Source organism: Scardinius erythrophthalmus, assembly GCF_964197995.2.
Source record: "Scardinius erythrophthalmus genome assembly, chromosome: 20".
Lineage (NCBI taxonomy): Eukaryota > Metazoa > Chordata > Actinopteri > Cypriniformes > Leuciscidae > Scardinius > Scardinius erythrophthalmus.
Genome location: NC_138240.1, coordinates 3363094 through 3390061, shown reverse-complemented (window position 1 = coordinate 3390061; position 26968 = coordinate 3363094). Strand labels below are relative to the sequence as shown.

The following is a 26968-nucleotide window of genomic DNA, read 5'->3' as shown; positions in this document are numbered from 1 at the left end:
GTTTTTTTATTTATTATGGTTTTATATATTTGCATACTGTTGGGTACCACATTTCCAAGTAAATACCACATTTTTTAGGGTAACTTTAACTTATTTATTGAAAATGTTGTTTCAATAAATAAGCTAAACCCCCAAACCAACCCACCGGCCCGCCTCAACTTTTCGATTTGATAATGCGGCCCGCGAATGAAACTAATTGAATAGCCCTGCCCTAATCCTACCCTAACCCTATAGTAAGTACATGTAGTTGCTTAATTTTACTCAGTACTTAAATATATAATTACACTGTAACAATGACACCTTAAAATAAAGTGTAACCCTTTATTTTACGGTGCCCTTGCAACATGTACTTACCGTAAACAGTAAATTCTGCATAATTACATGCAACTAGCCCTCAACCAAATCCTAATCCTACCCTAACCCTATAGTAAGTACATGAAATTACTGAATATTACTCAGTACTTAAATATATAACTACACTGTAACAATGACACCTTAAAATAATGTGGAACCCATTTAAATAAAATATGATAAATAAATAAAATGTAACCCAGGTGGTGAAAAAAATACCATGATGCACAATTTCACTTTTTTAATTTTTAATTTTTTTGGTTACAAATTGACCAAGCTTGGTTTTTCCATCTTGTGATCTGTATTTGTGTAATTCTTATTTCACTTCCACAAAATTGTGCTTGTGACAGTGAAATATACGTATTGTTTTATTACTATCCTTGAAAAATAAATTATAGATTATAAACATTATAGCATTCATCCAGCTCAGATAGTAGGATAAAAAATATTTTGTGATAAAAGCATCTGACAAATGTGTAAATGTAGATTTATAATATTGGTAATCAAGCCTTTAAAAAGAATGATCATCATTGATAAAACTCTGCATGTAGTTGTGTAAGATTCTCCATTTGGTGATGAGGAAGAAAATGATTTGCCTTGTGATATTTTATCTTCATTGAGATGCTTTTATAGTTTTTATTAATCTTTTTATTTATTTTCCTTTTTGACTAAAGATATTATTGATTTTAGTAAATATTTTGGTAATTTTGTGTTTTTGTCATTTTAGTTTTTTTTAAATGTCTAGTTTTTATAGTTTCATTTTAATTTTAGTTATTTTAGTATATCAAGTTAAACTAAATGAAAATGAGAAATGTTGCCTTGACAACAAGCTAAAATAAAATATCTTTTAATATTTTATTTTTATTAAAAAAATGTATTCCAAGTCATTAGAATGTTTTAGTTAACAATAAAAACCGTATTGTTTAAATATAATCACAAATGTTTTTTTGCATTGACATTATTTTCATGATAATTACATAACCTCTCATTACTATATATATATATATATATATACACACACATACAATACATACACGTACACACGCACACACACACACACACATATATATATTTATTTATACATATGTATATATACTACATACAAACACACACACATATACACATACACACATGTATAAACATATTTACATATATATATATAATATGTGTACAGTATATACACACCTCAGAGTTGATTAAAAGCCTGCATGTAGTGTATGATGTCTGACTCTCACTATTAATGGCTGTTTTCACTCGTCTTCTCTTTCACCTGAGGAAACTATGTTCTTAGAGGTCATGTAGGGAGTAAGACAAGATCTCTTGAATATTTCTGTACTTGTCAAGTGAGTTCCTAATCGCGGCCCCTCCTTCGAGCGCTGCTGAAAGTGAATTACTAAGGGCCATTGTTTCTGATTGACTTTTAAGTGTCTTGTTATGTGACGGCAGTGATACCCTCCACTCAAGTGCTGCTTTTGTTGCTCTTATCTGCTCAGCTGAGATTTTATTTCACAACTTTCTGCTGCTGGGGGATGAAAAAATGCAAGAGTTTGTGCAGCAGGTGCGGAGATGTTGCATAAGTGAGGTGTGCATGAAGAGCCTGAGGTTTACAGCTCTGGCACTGAGTGTTCCTGCAGGACGCAGTACAAAGAGGCCTTGAAATAAAGTAGAAAAAGCTTGGAGATTTCGTTGAACCGCGATAGGCGTGTATCAATTACTCCCACACACACACACAAGTACATGCACTTCTCCTTAAGTAGCTAAATCCTTTGACTATACATCATTTTGAGTCATTACGAGAATCTCACAAAAATATCTAGGTCATATTCCACAACGCACAACCTTCATTTTTTTTTCTTCAAGAAAATTGTGTTCTTTCTATTTTTAGGACCATTAAGATTTTTTTTGCATTGACACTGTTTTCATGACAATACCAAGGTTTTTTTTTTTTTTGGTGATGAGGATTTTTTTTTCTTTTAAATACCTATTTTTACACAGCATAAATGCTTTTCTTACTCAGCATTTTGTAAGAATCTTGGTTTCAGTTCAAATATCTAAATTTTCTTAAATCAAGATGCATTTACTGGATATAAGTAAAATGACGTAAGATAGAAAATTAATCTTGCTTCCAATTGATTTAAAATGATTTTTCTTTATCCCATTGGCAGATCATTTTGCTTTTTTTAAGCAAAAACTTTTTTTTTTTTTTTTCAGAAAACAATACATGACATTTTACTTGTATGGCAAATGCATCTTGATTTAAGAATTTTTAGATATTTGGACTTTAAACAAGACAAAAATACTAAGAAAGAAAGTTTGCAGTTTAGGAGCATGGATTTATTTATATTTTTTACATTTTATTATTTTCATAAATTATATTCAGAATGTACTCATTACTGTTATTTGGGGGGGGGGGTATATCAGTGCTATTTTAGTGTTATTTTTATACTATTATAGATTTTTATTAATATTTTGAATTGGCTTTTATTTTCATTTTAATTTAAGTTCAATGTATTTTTCGTTCAGTTTTAGTTTTTTATTTATTTTCATTTTATTTCCATTTATAATTTTACTGCTTAAAAATAAACTTTTTTTTAAATTAGTTGCTAAGCCAAAATCTAACATTTTCATTTAGTTTACTTTTTTCATCTAATATTTATATATAGGCCTATATATTTTTCCAGCTAGGCTATATTTAAAATTATATAAATTAATAAAAAAAAATTCACAAAAATGTTCTCTCTCTCTCTCTCTCACACACACACACACACACAGTAATGAGAATTTGGAGGTTAAACGCACTTATTTGCAATGAAAATAATTTGACAGTCAAAAGACTTACTGGCTTCATTTTGTATGCACTTGCTATGTGTAATTATTTTATGCATTTCTATGTTTATTTTGCGCTGTAAGCTTTTTAAATGGTTAGTGAGCTTCACTCATGTATGTAATTCTGTTTTCAATGGTTTGTGTGTGTGTTCTTGCTTAACCTACATTGAGAGTACCAAATGTCCCCACAAAGGAAATGTGAACATTTTGACATCGTGGGGCCATTTCGTCGGGCCCCATGAGGAAAACAGCTTATAAATCACACTAAGTGATGTTTTTTGAAAATGTAAAAATGCTAAAGTTGTGTGTGATGGGTAGGTTTAGGGGTAAGGTTAGTGTAAGGGGAGATAATATACAGTTTGTACAGTATAAAAAACATTACGGCTATTGAGAGCCAATGTAAAGATATAAAACAAGTGTGTGTGTGTGTGTGTCTGTCTGTCTGTCTGTGAGAGTGGGATCCCTCCCTGGCCTCAGGGAAGTCAGAGGGGGAGGGTAACGCTCACTAATCTCGTGCAAAATGGAGTGAAGCAGCGCCACGCCCAGTGAAACATGTCTGTCCTGCTGTGGGAGGAGTGGTGGGAAACACTGCCAGCTCTAGTGGAGGAGGGAGTGGCCGCTCGAGAGAAGCAGAAACTAAAAAGACGTGTTGAGTCAGTCATTACCTGACAGCTCTCCAAACACACCGCACAGACCCGACGAGAAGAGAAAACCAGCAGCTAACAGTTACCGAGAGAGAACCAGAACCAGAGGAGGAGAAATGAGGGACGCAGTGAAGAAAGGAAACGGAGAGAAGAAAACTATGGGTAAGAGTTGCCTTGTTCTGATTCAGTCCTGCCTCCTCCCTCTGAACTTCTTCCTGATGTTTCCTTCATTGTCCTGGCGCTTTGGATCATGCATTCTTTTGCTCCTCCTGCGGTTTGTCCGAAATGACTCGTGCATACAGTCAGAAAAATGACATAATGCATTAAAAACAACTTGTTGAAAACACTGATTAAATTTATGGCTCTGCACTTTAGAATGAAACTTTCTCTCGCTGCAAAACAAACAGCAACCTTCACTCTTGACCTCCTGATATATGCGTCCTCCCACTTTTCATGCCTTCTGTCATTCTTTCACTCACTGACACACGTGTTAAAGCTAAAGAGGCTCATCTGTGAGATTCCTCATGGCTTCGGGTCAGATCTCTCACACACACACACATTCCTGTCTTTCATCGCGAGCGCGTTTCTCTCGGGGCAAATGCATGAACGCGTCACTCTCGAGGCAACTTTGCTTGATGAGGGAGAGAGAGGAGGAGGAGGAGAGTGAGTGTGTGTGTGTGGGGGGGGGTCTTCATCATAACTTTTTGTGCTTCTTTACCCAACTATTGTTACTCGTGCCCTTGTATCCCCTTTTCAAATCATTCCTTGGTGTAGTGGTTGAGATCTGGGGTTGCAACTGAAAGGTTGTAGGTTTGAATCCTGCATGGGTGTATCTTATTTTTTAGTTTAAACAGTAAAAAAAGCTGAAAAGTAGCCCACTACACACATGTTAAATCTTTTTTTTTTTCTCAAGAATAGAACCATTAAGATTTTTGCCATTTTAACACTATTTTCATGACAATTGTAAACACAATTTTATAATTACTAAAAAAAATTAAATGCGGTAACAGATTTTTTATATATTTTTATATGTTATATATTTTATTTTTCCACATTACAGTAATAATTGAATGATTCTTTTAATGTAAATTATTAATTTAGGATTTATTTTCAGTATAAATTTGTGATATATTTGTTATATATATATTATTTTTATTTTTTGTGCTGTCAAATCAATTAATTTTTTGCTTATATAATATATGTGAGTGTCTGTCTCTCTCTCTCTCTCTCTCTCTCTCTCTCTCTCTCTCTCTCTCTCTCTCTCTCTCTCTCTCTCTCTCTCTCTCTCTCTCTCTCTCTCTCTCTCTCTCTCTCTCTCTCTCTCTCTCTCTCTCTCTCTCTCTCTCTCTCTCTATATATATATATATATATATATATATATATATATATATATATATATATATATATATATATAGACACTCACATTAAACACAAACTTTTGTTAGGTGTGATTAATCGGGAATACTCAATTTGACAGCCCTAGTATATGTATTGTATAATAGTATAGTCAGAATGAGATATTTTGGGCCTTAAAAATCAAGCCTATTTAAGGGACCATTGCATTTTTTGGTAGCTGAAACACTAATTAAATTAGCTCAAATGTTTGATAAACACAAAGGATGGTGCAGAACTTTATAACGGATGTTCCAGTTCTGCGGAAATCATCAGATCTTCCATACGCTTGATCAAGATGCTCCACCTCAGGTTATTCCAGGTGAACTCTCCAACAATCTACTAAATGACTAGTTACTAGAAGCTAATTATCGTAAAATTGAGTGACAGGTCCGTACAGACTTTGTGCTGAATCGTCATTCATAAAATGTCACGCATGACCCAACCATACTGTGTTTGTTAATTACATATTTTTGATTAATGGTAAAAGTGCACACCCAGTTCCATTTAACACATTTCACTGTGGTTAAATGCATTCCTTCATAACCACAGATCAAATGTTGGTTTACAAAAGGTTTTTCTTTATATTTACCATGACCTTTGAAGTACACATGACCCGTAGCTTGAACAATAGTGTTTGTGCTGTAGAAGAGCGATGATGCATCTCATCCTGAAAGCCGTCGTGACATGATCGAGCTGTTTGATGTTTGTAAGAGTTTCCAGAGCTCAGATAAAGTGTGTATTAGTACTAGTAGTAGTAGCCACTCATCCAGTGCTTGTTATCTGCTCTCACTAGCCAGGGGGAGATTTGGAAGATGTCTGGACAAGCTCATGTCGTATCAAGCCGAGTCTTGCTGTTATTAGAGAACTTTGACTTGCCTACAAATCCAACAAGAGAAACTCAAAGCTTTGACTCTTTGAATGGATGGAGAAATCTGTGGGGTTTTATATGATTTCAGTCACGTGCATCTGAGCCTTTAGAAGTACTATTACTGTAACACATCAGATAGTGCTGTGGTAATTTGATATACTCTACCAGTCAAAGTTAGGAAACCTATGATTTGAATTGGTTTCTTATGAGCCTAAAAATCTAAATACTTGAAATTAGTTTTGTAGACAAATTGATTATGTATTATTATGTATTCATTTCTTTACAAAAACTTTTAAACATTTGCTTATCTATCTATCTATCTATCTATCTATCTATCTATCTATCTATCTATCTATCTGTCTATCTGTCTATCTGTCTATCTGTCTATCTGTCTGTCTGTCTGTCTGTCTGTCTGTCTGTCTGTCTGTCTGTCTGTCTGTCTGTCTGTCTATCTGTGTATATATTTATTTATCAGTATAAATGACTAAACTAGTTTTTACATTGACATTTAATTTTTCATACCTTATTGGCTTTTTCTTTTCAATTTGTTTACTCAAAAATTGAACAATAATTAAATCCAGAATATATATATAAAAAAAAAAAAAAACGGAAGATGAAAAATAAAAACAGAAACACATCTTGAAAATGTTTAAAACAAAAACAGTTTAGCTTCCCAAGTAATTGCATCTTGTTTTAAGGATGTTTTGATATTTTTACAGGAAGATAAACCAATCTTTTTCATTTAATTTAATTTTGAATATTTATGTCCACACTCCACAAGCACTGCATACAACGGTATAAAATGATAACTTGATGAAATGATTAAGTAAACTTGTAATAAATGTATGTATATGGTACACCAAGGTACTTAAACACGTGAAACTCAGAAAATAAGAATATCGTGCAAAAGTTATCATTTTGATGATTATGGTTTACAGCTTTATGAAAATCTCAGAAAAATACATTCAAATTACATGAAATCAATTGAAAAAAAAAAGATTTTAAACACAGAAATGTCGGCCTTCTGAAAAGTATAATCATGCATATGTATATAGTTAGATATACTAAATATATTAGTTTCACCTTTTAATTAGAATTTTCTGAAATGCATGAACTTTTGCACGATATTCTAGTTTTTCGAGTTTCACCTGTAGTGGTGTTATTATGGTACAAAGAAAACATTGTACTGCCATGTCTAAAAAACATGGTAGTACCATGGAGCTATTGAGTCAGTGGACTCTAGGATGGAAAACCTTTATTGTTCTTTCTTCAGTTTCTTTCGTGGCATTTGAACAGATTTCCTAACTCTCTTAGTCTTATGTAACTCTTGTTTTGGCTTGAAGCACATTTTTGAGCTCAAAGTGAAGAATGCTTTACCCCCCTTCACTCTGCAGATGTCTCATGTTCAGAGAACGGGAGAAAAGCGACTGGAAGCAAAAAAGTTGATGACGGGTCATTTCCTGTGAAGGTTCAGGGTGCAGGTGTCGAGTCCTTCGAGCTGCAGGTGAGCTTTCATCATCAGCGCTAGTCAAATATACGTCCCTGAGTAAAGTGAGTTTTGGGGTGTAACCTCAAATTTAGTAGTCTAGTTTGTGTTGATCAGCAATGCAAATCTTTTCAAATATGTCAACAGAACATCAAAATATGCAAAGCACATGCTTAAATGTTGGATAAAGTGTGTTTTCTCTGCAGGTTCATGGATTCTGGCTGGTCCAGGATGCCATCATGACTGTACTGGGCAGAGAGGAGGTGGCACCTCGCACATCTATCGCTCTGGCCCTTTCAGGTGTGACCCTTGACCCCATGACTGAGCTCCAGGGCGTCAAGGGCTTCAAAGCTGGAGTCACTCTCCGTTTAGTTGAAGGTAAACTGCAAGATCTTCCATGTGGAGTGTTTTCTTTTGTTCACTTCTAATAGACTTACATATATTAGACATGGATATAAGGTCCTTATAAGGTTTCCACAGTCACAGAAAACCTGGAAATATCAGGGAATGTTGTGTTTTTCTGGCCTGAAAAGGTAATTGTGGAGATTCAAGGATTTCAATTGTAAATCAATTTTTTTTGTAGTTATAAAACATTTCATTGGCTAGATATTGCTCAAGTTTACAGGAAAACCTGTTCACAAGCCTTAAACTTGTGTGAATCATTTATTTGAGTAAGTTTGAATGAATCAGTTGAACCTGGTCACAAACTCATTTTGAATTTTGAATTATTTATATACGATTATGGGATATATAAATAATATGTGTGTGTGTGTGTGTGTGTGTGTGTGTGTGTGTGTGTGTGTGTGTGCATGTATGTATATGTATATATATATATATATGTATACATACATACATACATACACACACATATGTGTGTATATATATATATATATGCATGTGTATACATATATATACACATACACATACATACATACATACATACACACATGCATACATACACGTGTGTATGTGTGTATATATATATATATATGTATGTGTGTATGTATGTATGTATGTATGTATGTGTTTTTATTTATAATAATAGTTATAGTAATATAGTAATATTTATATTTTTGTAAATTTACACTTTATTTCAATTACCGAAAAACAGTTAGTTAACAATAACAGCACTGATCCAGTATCTAGCTTATCCAGTGATCATAAACCTCATGAAAATTCATTGGTCAGAAACTGTGGAAATCATGTGGTTTATTGCTGGTGTAACAATCCAGTTTGAACACCTGTGAGACCAGCTGGTAACTGGTTTATTGTCCAAGGTTGTCCAGTCTAGGCAGGTTGTGCTGGTCAGCCATCTTGGACCAGCTAGAAACCAGCTACCATGATCCAATTTAAGCTGGTTTCAGCGAGATTTTCCACAGGGATCAATGGGTTTCTTTTCTATACAGGTTTTGCAACTTCTTGATTTTATTGCAAACCCTTTTGATGACAAACTAATGAAACCTTTCTCAGAGCCAAGTGAGTCACATGGCACTCAATATGAGTAATGTGGGAAAGTAGATGATTGAATAGATGATGTTATTGCTCATTGGAAATAATCATAGTCTTGCAAGATGAGACGCATTGAAATTCAGCCGATCAATAGAGCTGGAGAAAAGGCCTGATTTTGGGATCATAAAGTGAGTTTTGTGTGCATGTTATAGAGCCGTACTCCCCGCGGTCGGCACAGGCTCACCTGGCACGTGTGCAAGAGATGCTGAAAACTACCGGGCCCCAAGATGCCTTGATGGAGGGCCGATCACCCATTGTATTGAACACACTCACCCAAACGCCTGGTAAGAAATAGATAAAACGCTTGTATTCAGTACTGCCTCTAAATAATTTAAAATGCATTCATTATTTGTATGCCCATGGCAGTGAGACTCTCTAATTGTGTGTTTATGTGTGTATTAGAAGCCCCTCCCACTCTGCACTCATCAAAGAACAGACGAGCCAATAGTAAGACAGAGCAGCCAGCTGAAGCCCCGCCCCCTCCTGCCTACATTCACCCTGGAGTTTCAGATCTCCCTCCTCTGACGACCCTGCTGCCCATCAACACACACAGCGAAGTACGACAAATAACACAATACAAATAAACCTTTAGGCATTTGACTTTGTTTTTTATGACTCTCACAATAAACGCAACTAACTGATTCTCTTTCAGGCTCCCAGTTACCTGCTCGACCTGTCACTCAGCTGTTGGAACCCTCCCCCTGGCTTCCGGAAACTGCAGGGCGACTTCCTGTACATCAGTGTCCACACCCTGGAGGGCAAGCAGTGTGACATCACTTCCTGCCCACGTGGGTTTTACCTGAACAGGTAAGACTGTGTGTTATTATGACAGTGTTTGTAGTTGCATGCTACCATACTATTAAAATTATTTGCATTTGAATAGGAAGCAAAATCCATGATTTTTAACAACTGTTTCTTGATCTCACTGTTAAAGGTCCCATGGCCTGAAAATTTCACTTTATAAGGTTTCAGGCAGTCGCTCAGTGTTTGGATGCACAAATGAACACAAAAGTATTTTTTTTAGGGCTGTTTTCGACTAAGGATTTTCATAGTCGAATCAGATTCGTTAGATTTTGCCGTAGTCGACTGATAGTCGACTCTTTTTTTTTTTTTTTTAAAGCAGCTAGATTTTTTCCATTTCAAACAAAAGAGCTAAAAAAACTAAAAGAAAAACATGGTGTGTAAAATAGGCTACCTTTTATTCATTTAAAGCCAGATGAACAAAACATATCACACATATATCATAACATTTCATAAACATGAGGAGCAATATGAGAGAGAAATTTGGTGATCGTTGTTTTGGTACATTAAACCACGTAAAGCTTTTTCACGCCCATGAGAACCGTGTGGAGTCAACTCACAGCCGCTCCGCTGCCCTGCTGAAAATGTGAAGCAGAAACGCTTAATGTCAGATAACGTCCATAATAATTGGACTCTGGGTTCGATTTTTTTTGACCATTTTCAGTGGTTATGAGGAGCAATATGAGAGGGAAATTTGGTAATCATTGTTTATAGGTACATTAAACCACGTAAAGCTTTTTTCACGTTAGGAAGGTTTTCACGTTTTTCACGTTTTCACGTTTTCACATGAGGTTCATAGTCGAATCAGACCTCTCCGAATCGAATCGTCGAATCCTCGACTATTAGAAGTCAGCCCTAATTTTTTTAGTTCCTTCATCCGAGCCTCTGAAGAACCAGTGGGTTATGTGAATTTCTGATGTGTAATTGTTCAAGTTCAGACAGATAATCTTTCTCTCAAAATCGTTCAAAACTGTTGATGCATCACCAGTAAATCAAGCCAGTGACTAAACGATCAACTTCACGTCGTTTCTCTTAGTAGGATGAAAATAATCTTATATAAACTGTGATCAAAGAACAATCCCTTTCTAATCGCACAAGCTGTCAATCACACAGCGTGAGTTTATCTGGACACTTGCCAAACCTCGTTATGAAATCAATGACGTTGTTACTCTGCACAATGAAGCTATTACTGTATTTACATCATGTTTGCATTGGTGAAAGCATTAGTGAGAGTGCAGAAACTGCGTTGCAGTGATAAGATCTTTATTCACGTGATCAACAGACTGTCTGTCATCTGCTCAATGCTCATCACTGCATCCTTTTATGTGACGGGAATAGATCTAAATACTTTAGAAACTTCTCACGATTTGTTAATCTCGATAGCTGTAAATAGTAAAAATGTATAATAGCTGTGATAGTAAAAGTTTTCGAGAGAGTTCCACATGTAATTCTAGCTATTTCATATACAAGCATGTCAGCCAATCACAGCAGTGGGCGTTTACACTGAAGTCTCACAGCAGCCAATCACAGCAGTGGGCGTTTACACTGAAGTCTTACAGCAGACACGCCCCTTCAAACAGAGCGTTCAAATCAGAGGCTAAAATTGCCTTTTATTTCTAAATTATGAAAAAAAATTATCTAAAAAACATACTAACATTTTAAGGGCACCCCAGGACACATTATAAAATAATAAAATAATCCATGCCATGGGATCTTTAAGTTACATTCTAGACAAAACTAGAATAAAAAAGCAAAATAACAGGAATAACATTTATTTTCGAAAACTGCAATGTAATGTAAAGGTCATGTGATACAATTGTAGTATACTACTGTATAAAATGTTAATCATTGCATATTGTTTTGAATATGATTTCTAAAATATACAGTAGTAGACATCACACAATATATACTATGTTTTGCGTAAAGAAAATTAAGGCTATTTTAATGTCATTCATATTTTTTCAAAAATGTAATTTTCATTACTGTAATAGAATAAAGGTATATATATTTTGATATATTTAATTTATGCTGATTAATAATGATGTATTTATATTGTTTTTTTGTTTTGTTTTTTACTTTAATTGCAGTTATTTTTATACATTTACTGTACTGCTGGTTTGAGAATGTAACTGAATTATTGGAATTACAAAAAAAACTCAAAAATAAAGATAAAAGTATACTTTATGGAGTTATACATGTAGTTGCTGCATAGACAAAAATAACAAAACGCATCTCAAAAATATAAAACATTACCACACAGACACATAGAATAGAATAGAATAGAATAGAATAGAATAGAATAGAATAGAATAGAATAGTGCCTGGATGCATTACAGTAATGAGAATTTTTGTGGGAAAATGTAATATCATGAAAATGTTACAATACGAAAAACCTATATGTCTCCATGTTCTCATGAGATTCATCCTATGTTGGAATAAATGACATCATAATTGTTTGTGACATATTAGATAGACAGAATGAAGGAGAGTTTTCTAGAAACCAAGCTGTATTTTTGTTTCAGGTCGACCCTCGATGTGTTTGACCCCCGTCCTGCTCAGTCTACTCCAGTGTGCCACTGTCTGACCGACCTGCTGTCCCACATCAGCCCGCAGTTCAAACACAACCTCGGCACGCTGCGGCACAGGTGACCCTCACACACTCGTCTCACAACACTCATCTGTTCTTCAGTGCGGTTCTCTGAGCGTCTCTGTTCATACAGGCCCTCTCTGCCGGCTGAAGAGATGCTGTCCACTCCGTACCGCACACACAGCTGGCTCGGCGTCTCCTCGCTTCACTCACACAGATCCAGCTTCAGCTGCCGGCTGGGTCTGGACCAGGACCTCAACGCGCAGGTACACACACACCTGTCCCACACACACATCTTTCAGTGCACAGTTACAAAGCTCTATTTTGACATGACTGTGTGGCAAACATTATTGCAATAAAGCTGACAAAAAAACTTTATATAAAATGTAATGCTATTTAATGTTGATATGAATTATTATCAATCAATTTAAAAAGAACAAATAATTATTTTTATTATATTATATTAACATACATTAACATCAGCAATTTTACTGTTTTAGATGGAAATCGGTCACCAAGCTTTAAAGTAAAACTGTAATGCATTACTGTAGTGAGAATTTTTTGGGGAAAATGTGCTTAATTGTCATGAAAATAATGTCACAATGCAAAAAAAAGAAAAAAAAGAAAAGGTGTTAAAATAGGTTTCAAATTATTAATACAAAATATTATTATTCTTTTGATTTTGTAGTGAAGTATTGGAGTGTTTTCATGGGATTTGCAATGAAATTAAAATAATATAAAATTTAATATTATTTAACAGTAATTATTATAAATGAATATTCATATTTAAGGAAATAAAATGAAAAGTAATATTTTTTATTAATTATTATAAATTTATATTTAAAAAGATAATAAAGTAAAGTTTAAAAAATGGAAACATTTAATATTATTTAATACTAATTATTATAAAAAATAATTAAAAAATAAATAAAATAAAAATAAGTTATATTAACATGTAGAAACAATATAAAGACTTGTGCAATTATTTTGCTATAATTTGCAATTGTTCTGTTTTGAATAGGGAAGCATGGGATAGTTATCCTCCTGTCTGTCTGTGTGTGGTGTGTGTGTGTGTGTGTGTGTGTGTGTGTGTGTGTGTGTGTGTGTGTCATGTTCACGTGTTCTTCTGTGGGTTTTAGGCCACTGACTGGAATAAGGAACTTCAAGCAGCCAGAGATCTTCCTCAGAGAAGTCTGGAGGAGAGACTTCAGAGGGACCGAGCGTTACTGCAGGTCTGAGCGCACTTATCTAACTTATGTAGACTATTCGGTCCTCAAAGTATAACTAAATAAACACAAACTAAACAGACCATATAACACAAAACATCCTAACAATACTGTGTAACTTAACTACTGTAGAGTTGACAGTAGCTCAGCTGTTCTCAGTGTTTCCCAGCAAGCATCTTCATCACTGTTTGTCTGTCACACTATATTGAACATGATTAAAAATCAAAAGACCAGTTCCTTTTAGCGAATCAGTTTGTTCAGATGGATCAGTTCAGAAAACTGATTTAACAATTCATCACTGAATATTTATATATATATATGGACTAAATATATATTCACGGCTAAATGTATATATAAATTATGTCAGGTTTGGGTGAAGGGATGAAGCAAGGACTCAATTGTGACCCTGGACCACAAAAACAGTCACATGGGTCAATTTTTCGAAATTGAGATCTATACATCATATTAAAGCTGAATAAATAAGCTTCCCATTGATGTATGGTTTGTTAGGATAGGACAATATTTGGCCGAGATACAACTATTTGAAAATCTGGAATCTGAGGGTGCAAAAAAATCGAAACATTGAGAAAATCGCCTTTAGAGTTGTTAATTTATGTTCACGATTGTGCGGCATTCACTCACAAAAATAAACGTTTTATATATTTACAGTTGGAAATTTACAAACTATCTTCATGAATCATCATGATCTTTACTTAATATCCTAATGATTTTTGGCATAAAAGTAAAATTGATAATTTTGACCCTTGCAATGTATTGTTGGCTATTGCCACAAATATACCCGTGCGACTTATGACTGGTGACGTGATCCAGGGTCACAATTGTGTGAAAACAAACAAAAACTACCCCGAGAGGGAATGAGGTAACAGTCAACGGGTAACATATGACAATGATCTGGACAGGACTGCAAACACAAGGAGAATAAATAGGGAGCAAACAAGGCAGGTAACGAGGGAGGACAGGTGGGGCTGAACCAATAGTCAGGTAACAAGATGGACGGGTTTAGACAATAGACAGGAGAGCACATGGAACAAGGAAATGCATGACAAGCCATGTGTTCACAACAAAAGCACAAGCACATGGCCAGTAAACTTAAACACAAGCCATGTGCTCAAACAAAACAACAGCCAATGAGAGCTCATAAGCCGCGTGTTCACACAAAACATGACAACATGAAAGCACACGGCTAGTGTAAAAGACAAGCAGCGTGCAACACCGCACAAGATAAAACATAACATGAAAGCATGCGTCCGATGTAAACACGAGCGCAACAACACACCCGGACAGAAGAGCATACGGCCTGAGCGAACTCACACAACAAGACAAAAGCGCACAAGAACGAGCGAATTCACATTCCGCGCGCTCGCGACAGATACAAACACTCGGAGCTTGAATGTCCAAATCCCGACACAGAACCGAAACCAAACTAGACCGAAGTGCCGGGATCCAAACACCACGCTCCACACTGACCACACACAAAACAACTTGCATGGACCGAAGAGCTCACGTGCTCACACAAACACAAGACAATACAGGAGTGTCGGGGCTCAAAACCAAGAGTAAACTAGACCGATGTGACAGAACCCTGACATTTTGTTTAATATTTATTTTGTTTAATTTCATTATTTTTTATTGCATACCATAACATTGCATTGCATTTTATTTCATTGCAGTGCATTTCATTGCAAACCGTATTTTCCAAGTACACCACTTCTTAACTTCTGATTGTCTGTTCCGGCAGGTGAACAGCGCTTTTGTGTGGGCTGTTGCTCAGGCAGCAGAGAAGGTGATCGATGGTTTTGTCGACCCGGTCAATGGTTCTCCCGAGGACCCGGCGTTCCTATGCGGCGGGGTGTTCATGAGTGTGCCGACACACAGAGAGGACTGGCTTACAGGAGAACGCGGTCCCAGAGCCGCTCAGCGTCTCGAGCTGCGATGTGTTCAGGCTTACAGCGACCTGGACGGAGACCTCCAGAACCTGCACACCATCCCCACCGCGGTGGCCGACTACCGAGGCGTTCGACTGTCCGCGCAGGGCCTGGCCCCTGGTCTTCAGGGCCCCGAGCAGGCTGAGATTCCCAATGGCCTTTTATACGGCTTCAGCGCAGGGCCACTGGAAAATCCATCCAGACGGAAACTCCTAGAGCTGCTGGCTCAGTCGGCAAAGGCTCTTTCTCTGCAAAGACATGCGGTTCTGGGGCAGACCGGGCATCAGTTGCCCCTGTTCACCACTGTAGATGCTCAGGGGATTCTGGGGGCCGATGGCCGATATTACCTGCTGGATGTGTATCGTACTATGCCTGCTGATGCCAACTTCCAAGTGGAAGACGGAGAAGAAGGAACAGAAACAGAACCCAAGGAGGGCAGTTTTCCCAGACGTTACCCTCACGTTCTGTGTCGCTTACGGCCAGAGTTAGTGAAGGCGTTCATTCAACACAAGTGAGTTTTGATGGGTTACCAAGTCCTTCCATTGGTCAAGCTAACAGATAGCCCCACATTCATGCCATTGGTTGAGCCTGCTGATATTTATATGGCCAAAAAGATGATGCATATAAATATCAATTGTCGCTCTATATTTCCCAATAATACTTAAATGCTTAGTTTTATGATCAATCTCTGTAGTTTGATCATATACATATAATACAATGCAATATTCCCTAAAAAGTCTGATGGTTCATATTTGATACTCACATTTTAACATGATTTTTCTAAAATATGATGTATGGATAATCAAGTAAACTTAGGTTGCTTCAGTCCAGCAAGTGTATGTTATTATCAATATAAAAATTATTCTTACATTTACCTTATGAAAAAAATGAGTAAATCAATAAATCAGTTTTCTTGCATAATGCATAATGATCGATGCATGAATCAAACACTCCCAGAATGCCAGTTTTCCACACAATCTCATTATGTGGGCAGAAACAAATCATATATATATACATACACAAAAGTTTGCATGTTAAGCTTGGATAAGAGAAGGATTTTAAACATCCTTTAACTGACACACTTTACATTTAAATGTACAAGCCAGATATTTTAGGTTTGTTTATTCGTGCACATCCTTACGAACACATTCTGTCTTTGTATTACAGATATTCTCAGTTCACGCAGCGAGTGAAGGCTCACTTGAGGGAGAACGGAGGACTGGAAGACAGTATGCAATCTGGTGAGAACGAAAAGAAGTGTTCATTTTCTGTCATGTGACATTGGAATAGGTGTCTGATATAAATCTGTTTTAGGGGAATGATCATATGTTTATTTGTGTGTTGTCAGGTGACTCTCCAAACAGAGATGCAGTAAGAAGAGCTTGCAAAGATGTCGGATCCGTCAGTGACATCATCTTTGAGATGCGTTTCAACCCTAATATCTTCTCCCCAGGTCAGGAAAAGCTCAAATCCATTAATATGCACCAAAACAAACTCCATTGAGTTTCTTTGCTATATACTGTCTATTTAGGCAGTATCCAATGAAGTGGAGCCTAATAAGAGACTAGTTTTAAATGCTCATGTGAGACTCATCATGTTTCTATGCTGATGACATCAAACGCATATAAGATTGGGTGAAATATATAATAAATTGGTCTTTAATAGGATTTTTTAAACTGTTTTATGCTTTCGAGAATTTGTGTAGGATACATAAGAAGAAACATAATAATAATATTAAAACCTTAACATCAAATAATAAATATGATTAAAAAAAACATAATATTAATGCCTTGACATAACAAGCCTATCAGATCTGAAACATCAACTGAGACACATCACGGTAAGAAAATGATTTTAAAATCCATTATATTGGCAGCTTTACTAGGTTCTGGAACAGCTAATATCGTCATATTTGTCTTGACCAGAAATCATCTATCTTTACATCTAAACATCATAACTTATGTAACTAGAGCTTAAGTTAGAGACCTTTAATATTGTTTTCTCTCTCTCCGGGTAGGAGTGCAGTTTCCCAGCTCAGAGAGTGATGCCGTGGAGCTACAGAAGAGATTACTGAAGGAAGCTGCGTCTTTCATCATTAATGACCAAATACCAGCATTCGTGAGTGTATTTTGTGCTTTTATACACTAAAAATCTTACTGACCCCAATCTTTTTAACAGTAAAGGATACTTTTATTCATCACAAATGCATTAAATTGATCAAAAGTAAAGACGTTTATAATGTTACAAAGGATTTCTAATTCAAATAAATGCTGTTCTTTTGAACTTTCTGTTCATCAAAGAATCCTGAACAAAAAGGTATCACGGTTTCCACAAAAATATTAAGCAGCACAACTGTTTTCATCATTGATAATAAGAAAAGTTTCTTGATTTCTGAAGGATCATGTGACACTGAAGACTGAAGACAAATTCAGCTTTGATCACAGGAATAAATTACATTTTAAAATATATTCACATAAAGTTATTTTAAACTGTAATAATATTTCACAATATTACAGTTTTTAATGAGACTTCTATCAAAAACATGTGTATTTGTGTGAGAGAAACGGTGCACTGAAGTATCAGCATGTACTTTCAGATGAACGACTGCATTCATGGCTCTGACATACCGATGGATGGTGCTACTTTACGACAAGCTCTCCATCAGAAAGGCATAAACCTCCGCTATCTGGGTCACCTGATCTTGTCCATCAGCCAATCAGATCTCAAACATCAACTGAGACACATCACGGTAAGAAAATGATATTAAATCCATTATACTGGGGTAGATTTTAAATGTGAACTGTCCTAATCCTATCTTACCATCTCTCTCAGAGGTTGGCGTTTGCAGAGATTGTAGTGCGTTGTGCACAACGGTTCTTCAGTGGCTACATTCAGGTATTTCATTTTACTTATTCAAGTCAAATTTATATAAAACATTAGAATATCGTGCAAAAGTTCATTTATTTCAGTAATTCAACTTAAAAGGTGATACTATTATATTATATAGAAAATTACTCACAAAGTGAGATATTTCAAGCCTTTATTTGTTATAATTTTGATAATTATGGCTTACAGCTTATGAACAATTTCAAAATTTCTGAGATTTTAAATTTGGGGTTTTCATAAGCTGTAAGCCATAATCATCAAAATTATAACAAATAAAGGCTTGAAATATCTCACTTTGCATGTAATGAGTCTATATAATATATTAGCTTCACCTTTTAAGTTGAATTACTGAAATAAATGAACTTTTGCATGATTTTCTAATTTTTCGAGTCTCACCTGTATAGCGCTTTTCGCAATACACATTGTTTCAAAGCAGCTTTACAGAAAATCATTATGTTAATGTTCATGCCTTATAGTCACATTTAGCAGATTAGAGCTGGGCAATAATATAGTTACATTTTGCTATGATAAAAGCAATCAAGCAGTTATTCATCAAGCATACTGTATATCGCCCCATGCAACTATTCTGTATGTATGCGGATGAATTTATATATCCAAATTTATATACAGACAATCTATTAAATAAGTAACAAATTGTGTCTGTTGTGCTGTACAGGGAGTGGAGACGTCTAACCTGTCAGCGGCTGCGAGTCATTTCCTCTGCTGCTTATTGGTGCCTCACTTCAGTTCAGCATCAAATGGGGAGGAGTCTAAGAAGCGCTCGAGGAGGCGTGGCCGTGGAGGGGGAGGGGCTTCTGACAGCACGGCATGGACCTCACTCAGCGGGAATGAACTTTGGAGTCACATCTGTCAAGATGCTCAAGAAACATACAGACTTAAAGAAGGACTAGGGTGAGCGAAGAACATTCGCTCTTCTCCTACTGTTTAACCCGTTCGTGTGAAGTGTACTGACTTCATGTAGTCAAATTGTTTTTGCAGGTCAAATGTGGACCACCTAGTAGAGCAGTACGGGCTCCAGAAGATGTCCTTGTTGAGAGAGATGTGCTTGAAGACTGGTATTCAGGTACTGCGTTGAACCAAGCAATGGCTAAATTTGAAAGAACACAATAATATTTCTGCAATCTGTTTGGAAGATAAGGTTTGTCATGATTGCGTAATTAATATATATATATATATATGTAAAAAATTATTAGGGTATGCTTGGCTAGCAGGTTAATCTCATAGGTTTAACTAATTAAAATAACAAATCATATACATGTCATTCATAAACAGATCATTTACAAATAAAAGACATATCTTGAAGCACAAATAAAAGACATATCTATGTCTTAAAAGACATAATTTGTAGCTTCTGTTATCTTGTGAAAATTTGGAAAAAAAGGAACAATTGATGTACACTAGTTAAATGTTTTTTTATTTATTTTTTTATTGCCAAGCCAGCATCACAAAATAATATACATGAACAAAGAACAAATGCAAATGTACATTCTTATTAGTACATATAACTAGGAACATATAGCATAAATTATCAAATAAATAATATATAGCATTGTTTTTAACGAAATTTATTTAAAAAGCAGCTCAGGTTCTACCTAGAGTCAGTAAGATTTTCTTTTAAAATAAATTAATACTTTTATTCAGTAAGGATGCATTAAATTGATCAAAAGTGGCAGTAAAGTCAATTATAATCTTACAAAAGATTCAATTTCAAATAAATGCTGTTCTCTTGAACTTTGTTCATCAAAGAATCCTGAAAAAATGTATCATGGTTTCCTCAAAAATATGAAGTGTTTAAGATCGATAATAATAAGAATGTTTCTCATCATATTAGAGTGATTTCTGAAGGATCATGTGACACTGAAGAAAATTCAGCTTTGATCAAAGGAATAAATTACATATTACAATATATTAAAATCGAAAACAGTTATTTTAAATTGTAATAATATTTCACAATATTACAAATTTTACTGTATTTTTGATCAAATAAACGCAGCCTTAGTGAGCGAGAGAGGTTAATCTTGATTGATAGCTTGTAGGGTGTCTCTCATATGTCATAGAAAAACCCTTTCTGTTTGTGAATGTCCCGCAGCTCCGCCTCAGAGAATACAGTCTCGACAACCGTAACAAAGCGGCCATCTCTCCGGACGATGTGCTCAACATTCTACCCATCGTCAAGCACATAACCATGTCCACCACCGACGCCACACACATGTTCAAGGTGGCTCAGAACAGTCTTCAGAAAGGTATTTACGAACCAGCTGGCAGTAATTGAGTCGTGTGTGAACAGCCTCGCTTGACCGTCTTCTCCTCGTAGGGTTACTGGAGCAGGCGTACGAGCAGCTGAAAGAAGCGGCGTACCTCTTCAGTCGTGTGTGTGATGACCTTCACCCTGAAGCCTGCCAGTGTCTTAGTCTGCTGGCAAAAGTGGCCTATGTACAGGGCCATCCTGCTGAGGTGTGATTGTGTGTACTATCTACAGTGTGTCTTGCTGCCCCGTGGCTTAATAGATTGCTTTTTGTATAATAGGACCTTTAGGTGACAAGTAAGCATTAGAGTTAAAGGATTAGTTCACCTCAAAATGAAAATTTTCTGATAATTTACTCACCCCAATGCCATCCAAGATGTCCATGTTTTTCTTTCTTCAGTGGAAAAGAAATTAAGTTTTTTGAGGAAAACATTTCAGGATTTTTCTCCACACAATGGACTTCAATGGCAACCAGAACGTTGAAGTTCAAATCAATGCCGTTTCAAAGGGCTCTGAAGTGCTTAAGAGGGCTCTGCAAGATTATCTAGCGAAACAATATACTTTTTAACCACAATTGTTCGTCTTGTGCTGGTCCGCGAGACGCCACGCATTGCGCCATCACGTTGGAAAGGTCACGAGTCACGTCATCTTAGTTATTTGTTATTTGTCTGTGTACTCCGGTTCAAAAAGGTAGGGAAGGGTGAAAAATTCCATCTCATTTTCTCTTCCAACTTCAAAATCGTCCGACATCTTTGTTTTAATTTATTATTATTATTTTCTTCTTTTTTTTCCGTGACCTTTTCCGTGACCTTTCCAACGTGATGACATGAAAACGACGTGGCGCGTCGCAGACCAGCACAAGACGAACAATTGTGGTTAAAAAGTATATACATTTTTTTTTTTTTTTTTTTTAAGAAAATGACGTATCGTTTCTTTAAATAAGACCCTTATTTCTCGACTGGGATCGTGCAAAACCCTTTGAAACGGCATTGATTTGAACTTCAACGTTCTGGTTGCCACTGAAGTCCATTGTGTGGAGAAAAATCCTGAAATGTTTTCCTCAAAAAAATTTATTTATTTTCCACTGAAGAAAGAAAGACATGGACATCTTGGATGGCATTGGGGTGAGTAAATTATTAGGAAATTTTCATTTTGAGGTGAACTAATCTTTTAACCCAGCAAATATTTTGTATATATTATATATATATATATATATATATATAAATATATAATTTTTTTTTTTTTTTTTTTTACACCGCAAAAAAAATTCCTCAGTATTTTTGTCTGGTTTCCAGTTTACTTGTGAAGCAAAAAATACTTAAGATATTAAGTCTAGTTTTATAAAACATTCATCAAAATTGAGTTTATGCTTAAAACAAGAAAAAAATCTGGCAAAGTGAACTGAATTCAAAGGAAAAACTAGATTATTTTTCTGACACAACTGGCAGATATATTTTTTCTTGTTTTAAGCAAAAACTTAATTTTGATACATACAAACAGATGTTGACACACTCATGATGCATTGCGTTCTGTCATGAGACCGTGAGAATCAATTACAATTCATTTGGCTCAAGGCATTTTTGCATTTTTTTTACATTTTTGGGGGAATTATTCAATTAAAATGTCGAACACACCTGAAACTGCCACTGCTTTCTGATCTGATAGCATTTCTCACCTTGTCCCATGTGTGTCTTGTCCCCTGCAGGCTCGTAGTGTGCAGCTGAGGGTCGTGGTCATCAGCGAAAGGGTTCTGGGCTTCGATCATCCCAACACCATTCAGCAATACGTAAGCCAAGTTCTCACAAAACCAAAACAGACGGACCTACTTTTTAAAATGCATTGAGATCATAATCATCTAATGCAATTATTTCTTTTGTACCAGGTGTTGTTGTCTGTGTATCTGTTCGCTGGAGGCGAAACCGCCCTGGCTCAGCGATGCCTGTATCGTGCCAAAGTTCTTCTGTTGACGGTTCACGGAGGAGATCATCCTTACGCTGCAGTCATTGATGTAAAAATCAAGCATAATCAAGTCATCACAGATCCCATATAGAAGTATTGGTCTGAATGATGATGTTTATCTTTTTTTTTTCTCCCTCAGGCTTCTCTGGGATTGGCTCTTCAGAGAGAACAATCATTACAGTATCTACAGAGCGCACTGAAACTCAACAGCTCCTTCAAAGGAGACACTGACCTGACAACAGCTCTGATGTAAGACCAAAAGCTTTACTTATGCTTAAAATAGATGGAGTCGTATAGGAATCATGCAATGAACTGTTCAGATAACACAAGCTCTAAGGCTCCGTTCCAAACCCTAGTGAGCTGCCTATATAGGGTTCCTTATTGTGGTCACATATATCCTTCACGGATGAAGCAGTCCCACAATGCATTAGATTGAGCACAGTGAAAAAAATCATCCAAAATGTATGGAGTTAAGGGAATTGTCAATTTTGGAAATAATGTCATTCAATACTGAAAAGCATTTATAGAAAATAGTAGATTTTGCTTAGTGACATTGTTTTCATGACATTTAATTCTAAAATCACAATGCATCCAGATGTTTTGATTTTGCTCATTAGACTCCAATAATTAAAGGATTTTGTATGAAAAAATTAATATATACACACATATATATATATATATATATATATATATATATATATATATATATATATATATATATATATATATATATATATATATATATATATATAGTAAAACTGCAGATTGTATATAACAAGACAGGGAACAACCAACATTATAAGACACTTCCATTAAATACACATAGTTTGAATAAACAATAATGAAAGAAAAAAACACAAGAAACAAGGGTGAAGTCAAACAGGTAGCCTATATAGACAAAGTAAATGAATAAGTCATAAATAAAGTATTTTGTATTCAAGTAAGCATTAGACATATTAGACAATTATTTATATCAACAACAACAATTATGAAACAATTAAGAGCTTTTCAGTTGACTGATTTATGAGGTTTAATTTTTGTTTCCTTAAGTGAGATTAGACACTGAGGCGGCTCATTAAGGTTTGGATCAGAGAGCTTAAGTAATCAAACTCATTTAAAGTTGTAGTTATGTTACCTGTGTTACCTGTTTAAAGTTGCTGGAGGATATTGTATTGTTTGGCAGGCACCATCTGCTGGCTCAGAGACTGTGTGTGGCTGGCGACTACAGAGGAGGCATGAATCATGAAAAGGAAGCTTACAGCATCTTCCAGAACAAGGTCAGATTTCGTGCTTGTGAGTTGAGTTTTTATCTTTGAAAATGTAATGGTGTTCTGAGCCTGTGTGTGTGTGTGGTGCAACAGTGCGGTGAAGACCATCCTCAAACCAAATGCAGCTCTGACTTCCTGAGGAACATTACCCAGCAGGCTGTGCGTGTAGAGCGGACGATTCGTCAGGGAGGCGCGGAGCTTTCTGAAACACTGCCTGAGGTGATTTTTAAATTTAACATTTAATTTAATATTCAACAATATTATTGATCTGCCTGCATTGACACTATTATACAAGAACTGAACTGAGCTGGACGATGACATCACGGTTTACTCCAAAGCGGATATATATATAAATGAACTAAATTAATAACTTTTTTAAAACAAAAATGAAACATCACTGAACTTACTTAAGCTGGACTGTGACGCTATTTTCTTCTGGAAACAAACTTTTTTGCATTATTTTCCTGTTATCTCTGTAAAGCTGCTTTGAAACAATCTGTATTGTAAGCGCTATATAAATAAATGTGACTCGACTTGCGGTAAGCTTAGCTTGAAACCGCCGTCTAATAGAGCCGACATGTGAAGACTTGCATTAGTTTTGTTAAACATGAGCTGTGTTTCTCTTCTGCAGGGTTTGGTTCCCTCTCAGGACATAACACTGGAGCAGCTCGCTCTGGTCAATGGCATACTGAAGACTTCATACAGGTGAAGAGACTTTAGGATCGCACTGCTTAGTTGAAATTCGCAAAAACAAACCCTAGTGACCCAAACCTTTAGTAGTATTTGTTTTTTTGTCTTTAATTGATACATTTTAAAATTCACATTAAAAAGTTAATGACAACTGAGAATAATGAGACTGAAAAGCAAAACATGAATTGCATCTAATATAAAAGTTTATTTATATACGTATGTGTGTATATATACTGTGTGCGTGTGTGTTTATATAATATAATTAGGGCTGTCAAAAGATTAATCGCAATTAATCGCATCCAAAATAAAAGTTTGTGTTTAAATAATATATGTGTGTGTACTGTGTATAATTAAATTTGTATATATAAATACACACACATGCTTGTATATATTTTAAGAAAAATGTGTAATTTATATATAAAAAAATTATATTTATATATAATATAAATTATATATAAATATATACAGTATATGTATGGAAATAATTCTTAAATATATACATGCATGTGTGTGTATTTATATATACAAAATAATTATACAGAGAACACACACACATATATTATGTAAACACAAACTTTTATTTTGGATGCGATTAATCGCGATTAATCTTTTGACAGACCTAAATATAATATATATGAAGAGTTCAGATGCAAAAGCCTCTAAGTGCCATCTGAAACTTTCTTCTAGAATGATCATTTTTATCAAGCTTGTATATTTAAGTTCAGAAATTTCACTTAAATGACAACTAATAGGTAATTTCATTCCCATTTAAGTGAAATTACTGAACTTAAACGAGCTTCATAAAAATGATCATTCTAGAAGAAAATATCAGATGGCACTTAGAGGCTTTTGCATCTGAACTCTTCTATATCGTGTATATATATATATATATATATATATATATATATATATATATATATATATATATATATATATATATATATATATATATATACACACACACACACACACACACACACACACACACACACACACACACACACACACACACACACACACACACACACACACACACACACACACACACACACACACACACACACACACACACACACACACACACACACACACACACACACACACACACACACACACACACACACACACACACACACACACACACACACACACACACACACACACACACACACACACACACACACACACACACACACACACACATCTATTATATAAACATATTTTAGTTAGATGTGATTAATCGTGATTAATAGTTTTGACATACTTGTACTTATTCTCAGTTTTAAAAAGCATCAAAGACAGAAAAAATTATATTACAATCATGTTTAATATTAATATTTATTTCTGCTTTACATAATGTGTTATCATAAAAATAATGTGAATAAAAATAAAATCCCTGCTCATTGGTAGTGGGGGTTATTACTATCATTCATTATAATTAACTTTTGAAAGAGGCAAAACGAAAAAATAAGGGGTGTAAAAATTGGTAAATAATGCTCATTCAATTTCCAAAGAATTTTTCGGTTCTGATTCTGAATATGATGCACTTTTAGTTAATGGGAACATAGCTGATTGCTTTTATTGTCATTGCTTAAGCACAAAAATGATGGAGTTCAAAGAGAAACTGAAAGAGAGAAAAGCAGTGGAAGAGGCTGAAAAGACGCTGGAGAACTCTGAATCAACCAATGAGAACAAAGATTCAGAACTACCAACCAATAGCGGAGAGGTTACTGAGGAGGCCACATCCAATGGGGAACAGAAGCAAGCGGCCACAGATGGAAATGCAGAAGGCCAAACAGACGCTTCTGAGAAACCAGACCACTCAAAGATGAACGGCCAGATCGAGTCCCACCTGCATAACGGAGATTGTGCTTCAAAAATGGAACGTGAGGAGGAGGAGGAACACCAATCAAACATCACAAATGGTGTCCCGACTGAGAGCCAATCAAAATCAAGTAATATTATGACATCAGTCAGTGAAGCACAGTCAGAATCAGCAGTGGTAAACGGTAAAGAGTGTGTTGTGAACGAAGGTTCAGGTCATTTGGAGAAACAGGCTGAGACAGAGTGAGACATTACCGCAGCTCAGACGTTCAGTGAGATATGATGAGATCGATCACAGTGTTTGACATATGACTGTACAACGGTCTCAATTAATAAACCATAAAAGAAGTGTGGAGACAAGATGATGCCCAAAGACAAGTCTGTCTTGAAGTTATTAAAATGTTTGACTAAATAAAGTTTAATTTTTGTGTGTGAA

At 35.5% G+C, this 26968-nt stretch overlaps 1 protein-coding gene across 1 annotated transcript; it reads left to right on the top strand.

Annotated features, from left to right (window-relative positions):
• The first annotated feature begins 3779 nt into the window (after positions 1-3779).
• Positions 3780-26968, top strand: LOC308680212 (clustered mitochondria protein homolog). Its single transcript, XM_081348225.1, has 26 exons — positions 3780-3983; positions 7479-7588; positions 7777-7948; positions 9232-9363; positions 9482-9636; positions 9732-9886; positions 12403-12525; positions 12601-12733; positions 13607-13699; positions 15453-16150; positions 16807-16880; positions 16988-17092; positions 17657-17757; positions 18236-18388; positions 18472-18534; positions 19202-19437; positions 19525-19609; positions 20636-20789; positions 20861-21000; positions 22497-22577; positions 22674-22799; positions 22890-22999; positions 23934-24027; positions 24112-24237; positions 24650-24723; positions 26305-26968. Exons 1-26 carry the CDS (start codon positions 3938-3940, stop codon positions 26777-26779), a joined length of 4014 nt encoding a protein of 1337 aa, XP_081204351.1. The 5' UTR covers positions 3780-3937; the 3' UTR covers positions 26780-26968.